At 26.2% G+C, this 14,290-nt stretch overlaps 2 protein-coding genes across 2 annotated transcripts in view; one reads left to right on the top strand and one right to left on the bottom strand.

The window, feature by feature from the left end:
- Positions 1–1,636: 1,636 nt before the first annotated feature.
- LOC112692607 (zinc finger protein 862-like) lies at positions 1,637–3,785 on the bottom strand (the record flags this gene model as incomplete). Its single annotated transcript, XM_025567336.1, is given in 3 exon segments — positions 1,637–1,962; positions 2,195–2,899; positions 2,901–3,785. Coding segments are annotated over 3 exon segments (1,908 nt in total), but the record flags the coding sequence as incomplete, so codon positions are not given.
- A 4,594-nt stretch (positions 3,786–8,379) lies between these two features.
- Positions 8,380–14,290, top strand: part of LOC112692642 (COBW domain-containing protein 1-like) — a 25,138-nt gene continuing 19,227 nt past the window's right edge. Inside the window, exons 1-5 of the mRNA XM_025567370.1 lie at positions 8,380–8,724; positions 8,877–9,065; positions 9,123–9,182; positions 9,550–9,587; positions 14,049–14,107. Of these exons, the coding sequence (XP_025423155.1) occupies positions 8,553–8,724; positions 8,877–9,065; positions 9,123–9,182; positions 9,550–9,587; positions 14,049–14,107 (518 nt within the window). The 5' untranslated portion in view covers positions 8,380–8,552. The remainder of the gene's footprint in view (positions 8,725–8,876; positions 9,066–9,122; positions 9,183–9,549; positions 9,588–14,048; positions 14,108–14,290) is intronic.

A 14,290-nucleotide genomic window follows, 5' to 3' on the forward strand; every position in this document is an offset into this window, starting at 1 on the left:
ACAAACAATAACTACATTCACACAGCATATACATTTTTTTTTTTTTTTAAATGGGTTTTTATTTCAATCACATTGTGTTGAACTGGAAACTGCGGTAATTCATAGTTATGTTTTATTGGTTCATTTTCGTTACCATCGCAATTATTACTTTAATAATACAATACTACATACATACAATACTTACAATAATTAAATAATTTTTATTTTAAACTGCCAAATAGATATTCATATGCATAGATATCGAAGGAAAGATTTAAAAAAAGTTAAAAGATAAAGGACCGATAGAATATATCATACGCCATCCAATTTGAGACTGAGTTTTTTAATTAATACATAATAAAGCATCAAACCACAAAGCGTATTTTAATTTATTGAAATTATAACATTATTGTACTTCTATTTTACTAGGTAATCAAACTTATCACATGTAAAATACTGAGTAATATAAGCCGGAATTTAATCGAATATAGTAAAATGTAAATCGAAAACTCAATTCAAGTCTTCCTGCTGGAAAAGTCAGTTAAAAAAACGCTTTATACCATAACTATTTATGACCAGAAATTGAAAAGTTTTAAAAGTATACAATTATAACGTAAACTTTTTCTTTTTTTATTTAAAATAAAAAAATTAAAGTATTTAAACGTAACTATAAAAGAAAAATTGTTTTTTAATTTTTTGATCTTTAAGAGACCTCAACATCTGAGATTTTTTTTTCTACACCATTACTATTACTTTTAAGTCTTAATTACATGTAAGGGGAATAGACCTGGACCGAAGAATCGCTAAGTAATTGAATGGTCACCTATTAAACTATATATAAAAAAAAACTGAGTACAAAATAGTGGTTAAACCGGAGCCGAACTCCAAATAATATTCAACTGTATAATTAGTAAACAAAACGCAAAAAAAAAAAATTCAAAATTGTTTTAGGATGAATATCACGAAACATAATGTCTACATTGATTTATTTTATTTAATTCTCCGAAAATACTAATTGCCCATCTGCAAATCATTATTAACGATTTTTTAATAAAAGAATGTGTTAAACACGTTACGTTTTTAACATAAACCCAAAGAGTTAAAACCCAGTATGCTCGAAGAAAATTCGAAGCTGTGTACAAACCAAATTCCGAAATCCGGCAAATACGTAAACTCGGTTTTTTTCAAACTCAAACCCCGGTGAATAACCCAGTTCCAACTCATCACCATTGTTTAAATTCATTGAAATTAATTTTAAAATTATAAATCACGAAAAACTGTGAACTTATGTAAAATAAATAAATAGGTACTATATCTCATGTTTTATGATGATGGAACTTAGTTAATATTTATAGTTTATCTATAGACTATATTTTTTAGGAAGGAAATTCGAAATTGAAATGTGTATTTTGAATTTTTATTTATCACCAATGATGTCGGTAGACGATAATACTTTTATGTTAAAATAAATTACTCTCAACAGGGCCTAAAATAAATGAAACTTCGTACTACGCTATTTTATAATTTCACTTAATTTAATATGAGTTCTCCCTATCTAAAAATAAAATGTCAAAAAATTTTTTTATTTGAAAATTCAACATAATATTACACCTGTCGCCTGAATAAAATAATTAAAAGTAGAACATAAAATTATATTTAAAAGTTTTAAAACTGTATTTTTCCAAGTTCAATATTGTTTGTTAAATCATATTTTTCTTTAACTTCATCAAAAACCCCTTGATACCATTCCTGTTTTTTCGCATGTGTATGCATTTTAGAATGCCTTTTCTTTTTGTTCAACCAATTAAAGACAGCTGGTTGAGGATCAAACTCGTCTAATGCCGGCATGTTTATTTTCACATACAGAGAATCATTTATTACTGTAGGAGATAGAGAAGATCTTGTTGCCGTTTTTAATAAGTTGTAGTAAGAAATTAATCTTTCAACATCTGCCGAATGTGGCTTAGCAGATAGAATACGAGCCTATAAAAAAAAAATATACAAATTAATTAATCTTCTTCTATCACCTCACCTTCACTCCATGGAGTCAGCCACCCTTGTCCTACAACTCTATAGGACTCGATTGACTGTCTTCTATTTTTTTATTTTTTTATACGTCACACCAGCTATTTTCATATCATTCTCTATTTTGTCTATTCGACTATTCATTGGCCTTTTCCACTCTTTCTTTTAACATTAATTTAAAATTATTTACCACAGCAGTGCTAAGAGGTTTCCACGAATCATTAGATAATAACGACTTCAGAAGATCAGATGACAATTGTTTATCTTTTATACTTGATATCCCAGCAGCTTCTTTATAAGACGTAACAAAATCAGCTAGTTCAAAATCAGGACAGATCACTTGATGTGCTTTTTGAAGTTCTTCGTCACTTACAGCATCACTTACTTTTTCTAAAACTTTTAATGGAAGCCATTCGGATGAATCAAGACGGGTGTTGAGGTAATTAACAATATGTTCAATTACATCGTTTCGTATTGCGAGAAACGAACGTTTATCAGACACATATAAATTATGTTTCTTTCTTCTCGATTGTTGATTTTTATCAAATAATTCAATGTTATGCAGTTTAATAATATTTTTTTCAAATTCTGAATTATGAGTTACAATTGTATTTTTGTTGAACTCATATTCCCATCCACCCAATAAAGGGCTCACTTTTAAATTTTCAATCATTTGGACAACTGTATTTTTTTTTGTTTCTATATCAAATATTAATACATCATCCGTTTGAATTTGCTTTTGAAATCTACCATAAAGATAACCGAGGTCCGTCAAAAAACAAAGCAACATCATCTTGTCATAATCTGTCAATATTTTATAAAATCCTTCAGATTTAACATCATTATTTTCTGATTTCTTTTTTAAAAAATATTTAACTAAAATACGCCAATTTTTTTAGAATTCCTAGAAGTAAATTGTATGTAAATTCAGTCCATCTCACTTCAAAATATTTTGGCAACTGGATAAAACTCATACCTTCTTCATTTGCTATATCTTTCAATTCTTTGGTTCTGAGACCAGATTGATGAAAGTATGAAGACATACCCGAACATGCAACAATAAGCTTATGCACTTCAATTACATTAGATGTCAGTTGCCCCCATGCTAAGGCACTTCTATGTACAGCACACCACATTTTTAATAATGGTCCTTGGATATTATTAGAACATCTATTTGAATCTATTAACGCCCACAGTCCATTTTTTTGTCCAATATTAACACTTGCTCCATCAGTTGCAATTGAAGACAAAATAGATAAAAAATCTTCAAATGACATTAACTCTCGTATTAAAGATTTAATTACTTCATAATATCCTATCGCTCTTTTTTGAATAGGTTCTTTAAAACCTATAAATACTAGTTCAGAATCTCCATTTGTAGTTATTATTTTAGCCAATACATGAATGTTGTCAACCTGTGTTCTATCAACAGACCCATCAACTCTTAGTGATATAGCTAGTGCAGTCTTCAGCTTATTCATTAACAATGGCTTGTCTGTTTCAACTATTGAGTTCAATAATTCATTATGTGTTGTTGGATTAATGTATTGTAAATCACCTTCTTTAATATCAATTTTTTTAGGTGGTTCTAATAAATTTAATTGACTTTTTTTAATTTGCACAACTTCTCTTGATGGCCAAGACCAAGCACTGAGAGTTCCTCTTTTAGCATCATTAAATACTTCAATCATGAATTTCCCAATTTTGAGAGCTAATTTTTCATTTTGTTTTGAAACAAGTTTATTGAAAGGAGCATTAATATTAATTTCAGATGTTGATAGATTTTTTCAAATTTTCTACTTTTATACATTCTTTATGTTCAATAGAGCCTAAATGATTTATTAAAATTTCATTTCTTGGAATTGTACCTAACTCAGTACAAATAGGTGGCAAATGATTTCTTTGTTTAGTATGTAATAAGACAGTAGATTTATGCTTAACACAAATAGAACATCTAACCATTGTACGACCTTTTTCTTTTTTTACTTTTTCATAACAATGATCCCATTTAATTTTGTTTCTATTTTCTTTGGTTGTTTTAACTATTTCAATACAACTATCTACAGCAACATTTATTTCTACTTCTTTTATTTCAGTAACACTAACTGTTGAAAAGTTAAAAATTAAACTATGTTAAAATAAATTTGAAAACCTGGATGTTAGAATAATTAAAAAAATAAAATATTGATAGGTAATTGAACTCAAAATTTTTATTAAATGTTTATGTTTAACAATAATAATATAGTTATTGGCGTTATTGTACTTATAAATAATACAATATAAATTCATAAATAATAGGTATACAATTTTATTTTTTATTTGATTACCTCTCTGTATTTTGTTAATTTGTATAATTAAATTTGTTCATACTTATTTAACCAAAAATGAATAAAAGAATATAATAACCACAGGCTATACTGATCATTGATATTCTCTCATATGAAATACTAACAAATTAAACAAATTATAACAATTGTATTGTATTATTCACATACATATTTATACATACTTCCCAATTAATATTAATGTTTTCTTAAAAAGTAATAAAAACCAAACTATCAGAATCATATTATATTATTATTGTTATTTAATATTTTATAATATAATATTATAGTCACACCACTCATATAATCTTTCATCAATTTGTAATATTTATTATTTTATATGACTCAAAGTTAAATAGAAATAATAATAAATTATAAAAACTGATGATAATACTCAATATAATATATATTATAAAAATAAAAAATAAATAATTATTACTTTTGTTTTGAATTTTAGTACAATTCTCATTATTTCCATCATCCTCGGATGTTCTTTTTCTAATAATAAAACGATCCATAACTACTGTAGTACTAGGTATATTAAACAATATATTATATTTTGTCGGTTATAGTACCTAGTTACTACAAATTTAAAAAGTAAATTCAAATAAAAGTATGAGATAATCATAAAACTTATAATAGCCAAGTGGACCAGAACGTCCAGAACAATAAAATATTATTATCAAGTTTTTATTTTTCTGATAATGCAACTGTTATCAGAGTTTTGTCTAATTTATTTATTGCTAAGTTATCATTATCATTTATCACGAAAGAAGGTTACCTATGGTATACATAATATTAATAATAATAATAATATTTTAATTCATGGTACCATACATGGATATAGATATAATAATAAAATTACAATATCATAAGACCATGATCATAAACCTTTATAGTATTGCTTAAATAAACATGGTGGTATTATCAGTATTTTTGGTATAATTACATAATATATATTATTATGTATATTAATATATCAAAATTCAAAGTTAATAATATATATAGATTATTAAAATTAAAATTTAAAAATAAAAGTTTTAACTATGTAGTTAATTGACGGAATTGTCAGTCTAAACATAACACTAAAATAATCAACACACTTTTTCATTTTGTACTGCACTATTCCAATTTTGTACTACACTAACAGTGTCGTACTGCACACTATTTTAGGCCCTGACTCTCAAAAGTCATTACTAACATATTATTGGTTATATTGATACAGGGCCGGATTAAGAACGGAGCCTAGGAGCTCGGGCTCCAGGTCCTAAAATATTTAAGACCCCAAAGGGGTCTTCTATCATAAACCTATCTAAAAATCTTTTAAGTTTAAATTTTGGTTAAGTATACATTTTTTAACTTTCGTAATTGTATTATTTGTATATGTATTTGAGATTTCTACTAAAATAAATTTATATAGATAAAATTATTGCGGAGTTCCAAAAAGAGAAGAGAAAATTAGAGAATAAAGTTAGTTTTAAAATATTATATTTATATTTTTACATTTAAAGAATAATATTGTATAATTTCATGTAACGAAATTTGAGAAATATTAAAAATTGTTTAAGATATTCTGAATAATCAATTACTTTGTATCATTTTTTTAAAGAAATAAAATTCAGTTATTGTTAATAAATATTATAAGGATTAAGGATCCTTTGGACTTCTAGGATCCAGGCCCGATAAACTCTTAATCCGGTCCTGTATTGATAAATTAACTTTGTTTAGTGTATTTTTTAATACATTGTTTACAATTGGTACTGTTCTCATTTGTGACCCATATTGTTTAACATTAAATCGTGTATAGTATTGTCGTCTTTATTCTCTACTACTTGACAAAATTTGACTAATACCACAAAGAAGTTGTTTTTTATTTTTCTAATAATTATTTTATTACAATTAGTATTTTTTTTTCACGTTAACACATTCAGAGTTAGTATTGTATAATTGTAAGTGGTAAACCTTATTTACAACAGTTAACCAGACCCGATTGGGGATGGAAAAAAAACATCGAGTTTTTAAATTGATATATCGATTTTTTAACATCAATGATTTGTTTTCGATTAATCAATAAAACATTATGTTCGAAATGTTCAAATTTTATTTTGTTTGTATTACTTAATGTGCAATATACAACAATTGTTATACAGTATAGGTACACTATATAGTTATAATCGGGGTCTGTAATTGCATGCATTAAAAAACGTATAAATAAGCATGCAATAATGCACTAACAATTGTTCAAATATGCATTAAAAATCCTTAACTATGCACGAAAAAAAATGTATAATATCTTTTAAAATAAAAAGAATTATTCATTAATCCATTAATATTTTTAAAAGTTACATTTTTTCTTTGGTTACATTTTATTAAAATTATAATTATAATTTAATGTAAAAAAAAATTAAAATATTGATAAAATACTAAGATTTTATAAACAAGTTCGAAAAAGAAAATAAGAATGAATTCAAACATTTATTGATCTAAATTTTCTTTTTTTGACTTCCACAAAAAACGATTTCACTGTTTACCCAAAATAATATGCGCTAATAACTCAAAATAAAATAAAATATATACCAAACATGCCAATACACACAAAACATGCAAAAACATGCACTATTACACTTTAGATTTTTATTACCATTGTGATTAAACAGATTTTTATCTCAATTAGCATATTTTCCGATATAGCAAAGAAAACATGCAAATGCATGGACTTACGAACCCTGATTATAAGTATTTAATATGTATTTAAAAAATATAAGTTAAACAATAGTATTTTAACTCTTGAATTTACAATTTAATCAAGAATATAGTACACTGTACAGATAATAAGGTATGCATATAAGATGTTTTTAAACGTTTGTTTTTTTCACCGGTACAACGATATTTTAAAAATCGACGTACTGATACATCGAATATTGATGTTCAAACAATTTTGCCCATTCCTAGACCCGATAGAACCCGATTCTAACCTCTCCGGAAAAAATATACATCCCAGGGTATTGGATTCGTCGCTTTTGATAAAAAAGTCTAAGACATCTCGGCGTGGCCGTCTCGGCGTAATCATTTCGGCGTGAACCCATTTCGACCTAGACCCTTTTCGGTGTGCATTCAATTCTTTTAGACTAAAATTTTTAATTTGATTTTTAAATTAGAACTAACAACTATGCCGAGGCAGGTAACAGACGACTTAATTTACAAATGGATGTGCAGCATCCAACCTTTTGGACATTCATTTCTTGTTTGAGAAAAGTATAATCTGGTCGTGATACATTTTATTATCAATTAGAAGCTCGAAAAAGTCCCCCACGGAAAAAAAAGTATATCGATGTAGATAAAAGAATAAAAAAAACTTGTAAATAATTATAACAATCGTGGTATCATTGGTTTTTTAATGAGGATAGCCCATAATATTAGTTATCATTAGTTTATTTTAATTTTATTTACATTAGGTTAGATATTTAAAGGGATGATCATTATTATCATTATTATTGTTGGCCGATGCCATATCGCATAATATAATTTACATAAATATAATTTATGTAGCGTGTTTAGAATCATATACTATGCTGGCATACAGTACGTTTATAATAAAAATCAAAGAATATAAGTCTAAAAGAATTTAATGCACACCGAAATGTGTCTATACCGAAATGGGTTCACGCCAAAATGGTTTACGCTGAAATAGCTACGCCGAGATGGCCATGCCGAGATGTCCGGGCCCGAATAAATACTCATGAAACAAATAAGACGAAAACAAAAAAAAAAAAAACAAAAGATATTTAAATAATGTGTAATGAAAATTGAAAATCATTAACATTTTATGTAAACATTTAATTCGAACATGATCCCTGAAATGGTTAGAATTTTCTGAAATTCTATCTATTGAATGATTAGCGTCATCTATCAACGAATTTTTGAACTAATTTAACTGAAAAATGTGTTTCGGTGACCATCAGATGCCCCTAAAAATATCGGTTTCTGTTATTTCTTATCGGTAACAGCAGAAGTGGTTCCGTTATCAACTTATCGAGGTTAATGTTCCAGTTGCTGATAAAAGTTGATAACTGTTCAAAGTTTTCAACGTTAAATCATATAATTTTGGAAATTGCGACAGTTGAAATTTGTCTGAACCTGGATTTTCAGCGATTAAGTTCTAGAAGACGTAAAGAAAATATTGAGTCTAATCGCCGCTGTATTACTTACTAAAGACTAATTAGTATGGACTCTGACGATGAAATCCCATCATTGGTCACGGCTGCAACGATAGATCCGGTACCTGTAACCATTATTACTGGTTATTTGGGATCAGGCAAAACAACCCTTTTGAACTACATACTTACAGAACAACACAACAAAAAAATTGCTGTCATACTGAATGAGTTTGGCGAAGGTATGTACGATATAGTATATCATGTCGTTGATTAAAATAATATGTCTAACACAAACACTTATTATTCACTCTAACCATTATGTATAGCACTTTAATTACAGAATTGTTTGGGCTTATGGTTAGGTAGAACCATAATTTTGACTTGTTCACAGGTGACACAATGGAAAAATCAGTTGCTATTGGTGAAAAAGGAAACCTTTGCGAAGAATGGCTTGAATTGCAAAACGGTTGTTTATGTTGTTCAGTCAAAGATAACGGTGTGAAAGCTATTGAAAACCTTATGTCCAAACGTGGAAAATTTGACTACATTCTATTAGAAACTACTGGGTTGGCAGATCCTGGTAATTAAAATATTTATATTTAGTTGCTGTTAATAATATATTATTTTAAATATTTAGGACCCATTGCAAAATTGTTTTGGGTTGATTCAGAGTTGGGAAGCGATGTTCATTTAGATGGTAAATACTATTTTCTATATACTTTTTTGCTTTTTTTTTATTATATAATAAAATCTGAAGGTAAAACATATTAGATTTAAAAAATTTAATTATAAAATTTGAAACTTGATTTTTGTGGAATCCATTTTGATTTACCTAATGTTAAAACATTATAAAAATAAAAGTTGAAATAAATAATATTTATTGATGTAGATAATAAATGTAACAAATTATGATAAAAATTAAGATCATATTATATGTGTAATAATTTATAATTCAAGTACACAAACATTTTTTAAAAATACAAGTTTATCAAAAGTCATAGAAAATATTATAAGTATTACTCAAATTTTAATATTATGTTTTTTAATTATTTTTTCTTTTTCAGGAATTATTTGTGTTGTTGATAGCAAAAATGCAATTAAAGTAAGGTACTTTTAATAATTTTTTTTTTTTTATATCTAAATATAGAATTAAGCATATAAGACTAGTGTTTAATGTAAAGCATAAAATAAAAAAACTGATATAATATTGCCAAGTATTCTTTTCACTCAGTTGTTTTATTTCAATTTTTTTTTTTTCATTTTATATGTTTATGAATATAAACTTGATTTTAATTTTGAGATATTTCAGTAAATTTAATATTTTTTTGTCTACTTTTCACATGAAAATTATTCTATGTTATGCTTTAGTAGCCTTGTGGTACAAAAATCATAGTTTTTATTTGTGCATACAAATATTCTCTGATAAATGTAGAAAAACTTTAAAATATTTTTCCTCAGTCAAGTTCTCCTTAATGGTATTTATTTTAGATTGATTTTATTCACTTAAACTATTATAGTAAATATATGTTTATATCCATATTTCTTTGTAATAATTTTATACCAAGTCAGAGAACTTTAAATCATTATTCAAAATAGGTCCCAACCAAGTATTAATTTTTATAGTATTATATACTCATCACGACAAACTGAATTTCAAGCAAAACATAAAATTATACTATAAATTATTATATTCATACAATTTAGACTTTTTATTATTATTTATTATTAAATTTTAAAATATCTGCTCTCAATAAACATTGTATAACAAATATTATTTTTAAATAGGGATTTCAAAACTATTATGATTAAAAAAATATAAAAATAAATTATTTCTATCCATTAAATAGTGCTTGAATTCCCATATTTTTAGGACGTTTACAAAGCACTTCACTGATAAATATCATATGGTTATAATTTTATAGATTTGAATATTATATTCTTTTATTGGGTGGTTTCAAAAAAATTTCACCGGCAATTAGATACATAGCCTTAATATACTAACCTGGACTTATCAAATATTTCTGAAATCAACTAAAAAATTACTTGAAAACTCTTTAAATTTTATTTTTAATCTAGTAATTTGCTAAACGCATGAGACCAAAAAAAAAAAAAAGATTCTTAAGGATCTTGTTAGTAAACACTGCTCTAGGCTATCTAAGTCAACCAAAATACCATCGTAAATTTAATTAATTGTTAGACTTTTTTATTATACGTGTTTACTGTATAAATTGCAATTTTAAGTACTTTAAAAAGAAATCTTATAATATTCGATCTGAATTAAATACATTTGTATATTATCTATATTAAATATAATACATCAATTATTCTTTTATACTGTATCAAACTTTTATCATAAATATTATAAAGGACTATACTGTATTTGTCTGCACCTATACATATTTTTATTTTATGCTATAAAGGACATTTATGTTATTCACTCACCTTATCAAGGTATAATAACTTCAATTATGCATATAAATTATTAAATATTGAATTCCTTCTGAAAATTGTATTTTTGATTGGAATTGCAATTTTTTTTAACTGAAAATTTCTATTATAGTTAAGAGTGTTAAATTGTGTTTATGTTGAACCAAATAAGTAATAGTTGTTAACTTTTCTATCATTGATTCCTCCTGTTGGTTAAAATCAGTGTTTGCTGAAAATGTTTCTCAGACTTTAAATATAAGTTTTAATTCTTGAATTACTAGGTGGATATTATTTAATTTGATAATGATTAAGTAATTAAGTACTGTTAGACCTATGAGGTGTCTTTGTTATCTGGTGTCAGATTTTTAGACTGATGGTTGATTTGTTTCATGAAATGTATTAGTTTTTACTAAAATAAAATAATTTACTGTTATGAATAAATAAAATTAAGTAATTTAATATAACTTATAAAATAAAAGTAACGGAATTTTAGTTTGAAACGTAGAAATAAGTGTGACTTATCCTAAATCATGCTTTTTATAAATCTTGGCTACAATAAAGTTCATAGTCCGTCGCATAAATCCTTGTCATAGATCTAATTTGATATTAGGATGATGCTGTATTTTATTCATCTACACTATTATATGTCTAGAAGTAAACTTATTTTCATTTACGCTTAATAAAGCATATATGAAAAGAAGTTTGCTTATTTTTTCCTTCATACTCAAAAAAATATTCTAAAAATGCAATCAACAGTCCAAAATTAGGTAAAAATCTATTATTACTTGTATAAAAGTTATAATATAAAAATTGCGGCTATCCACTCTCACGAAAATATATCTCTTTTGTACAGTGGTTTTCGCAAGACAAAGGTAAAAATCTCATACGAAAATTACAATAATATATACACGCACAGACTTTTCAGATACATAACACATGCTTTGGCGGCGCCAGGAATGGGCTAGGTAGGGTCATGGCCCTATCACTGACCTGACTTTAGACATTATAATATAGTCATTTTTTATATGCAGAAAATATTAAATAACGGTCAGTGGCGTAATTGTGGGGAGCAAGGGGGGGCAAATGCCCCCTCTGACAATTTTTTGAGAGATAAAGGTATAATTTAGCCCCCCCCCCCTCAGATAATCCAACAGTAAAAATAGCACCTTTTATTAATGAACTCTTATGGATATTATTTAACAATATTGGTACCTAGTACATGCTACCTACAATTTATGTTTATCTAAACCATAAAATGAGTTAAAAGACATATGTAAAATCAAACAATTAAATATAGTGTATAAAATACATACAATAAAAATATGTTTTAACTGGTGAGGGACAGGGGTGTCAGGGTTTTGATAATAATAAATATATTATATTGCCCTCTCCTAGGTTTTTTCCCAGTTATGCCACTGATAACAGTATTTGTATTTTGTTTACTGCATGTGTAATATAACAATATAAATACTTCTATTATATTATATGATTATAATTGATAATATTCCTAGAATAAATAATGCTCCTACGAAGAATTAAAGATTCCAATTTCATAACTTTCTTAAGGAATATTAAATAGTATTTTCTGAAACATATAAATTATATTCCATTGCTATAACAATATCCATGTCATCAGCTTCGTGTGAACGTAAATTTTCATTTATGAAACGCGTAAAAAGTTACTAAAGAAATAGTTAACTAACCTTACAAGTTTAAGTATCATATGAATTATATCTATTGAAAAACATGAAGCTAAGTCATTAGACATTGATGAAATAATAAATAAGTTTGCAGATGCAAATAACAATCTTAGAATTATCTTAAAGTAGTTTTATTATAGTGTTGTAATCAATTTAAAGTTTTTAAATATAGTAATCAATTCATTTTAATTGTTTTTTTTTTTTATTATTTATTTATTTATTTATTTTTTTTTTTGATTTCTCATTTTTGGAGGTCCTACCTATCTAAAAATCCTGGCGCCGTCACTGAACATACGATAAATGGACAACGATAAACAGATATTAAAATAAACTTAAGATTACGTGGTTATATGTGTGTGTATTAATTGATCGGCTGATGGTGGTCCTTTCGGATCGTCGGCCGTCGAGCTCTTATCTCAATTAAATTTGCGTTGTGGCGGCAACATAAATGGTATTTTAACCAGTGCTCGACTTGCATAGGGATTTAGTACCCCAACTAATTTTCAGAAATTGTAGCATCCCCCTACTATTATTACGTTATAAATATAACGCTTAAAAATTTTGGGGCACGCTATTTTTTTAAAGTAAACATAGTCTAGTCTCCTTCTTTAATTTTCCCAAGTCGAGCATTGATTATAACTTTTATATTTTCTTCGAACATTAGTAAATACACTAAGATAAAATAAAAACCATAAATATAATAACCGGACTCAAACATTCGAATCATATGTAGATTAGATCGCGTCAAGCATTCCAAAAAATACGTAAGCGCATTAAACCTCATGTTGAATAAATCACAATGAATTCCATCAATAACTTATCAGTTTGGATTTTATTCAATTATATTAATCGATATTTTTTCATTAAAACTATAAATTTTAATATTTAAAACGATTTATTGAATAAATTGTTGTTTTTATTCCAAAAAAATAAATATTAACAAGTTGAAAATTATCCAAAACTTAAAAATAGTTATTTTTATATATATATATATATATATATATTTCTCTTCAACTATTTAAAATGTTGATTAATTAAACGTTTATAATCTATTAATTTATGATATGATAAGTGAATAATTAATTTTTTTTATAAGTCGAATTAAAAAATATCTCAATAGCATCACGTTGCTGTGATAAATATAATATGCATTTCTAATTTAATTTTCCGATTGGTTCTTTTTTATTGACATTCCAATCTTTTTTTTTTCGTTGACTATTCCTTTTACTTTTTATTATTATAATTTTTTTTTTTTTTTTTTTAATGCAAATCCCGTTTCGAACCCATCATTGTTTTTCAGCCTCGTCCGCATAGTTTATATAATGAGAAAACAGAAGAATTCCAATTTAGTTTCCATGCTAAAACTTATCCATGATCTCTTATCCAAGGTAGTTTTGCACTTGTGATGCTTTGACGAGTGAAATTTTGTTTTTCAGCTTCTTGACAACACTTTGAGAGATGAACCTCATTCGGATACTATTAACCCTTCAATTAGGTAAGTTTTTTATTATTTTAGCTTCATGATGCGATCATAGTAAATATTATAATATATTATAAACTAATATATCAACTTTGATATACCTATATACAGTGTTGGGAATAGATAATGCATAATTTATCTAGATAAAGATGAAAGATAATATGTCCAAATTCATCTAGTTAAAGATAATAGATAAAA

Source organism: Sipha flava, unplaced genomic scaffold (genome assembly GCF_003268045.1).
Source record: "Sipha flava isolate LNK unplaced genomic scaffold, YSA_version1 75_pilon_pilon, whole genome shotgun sequence".
Lineage (NCBI taxonomy): Eukaryota > Metazoa > Arthropoda > Insecta > Hemiptera > Aphididae > Sipha > Sipha flava.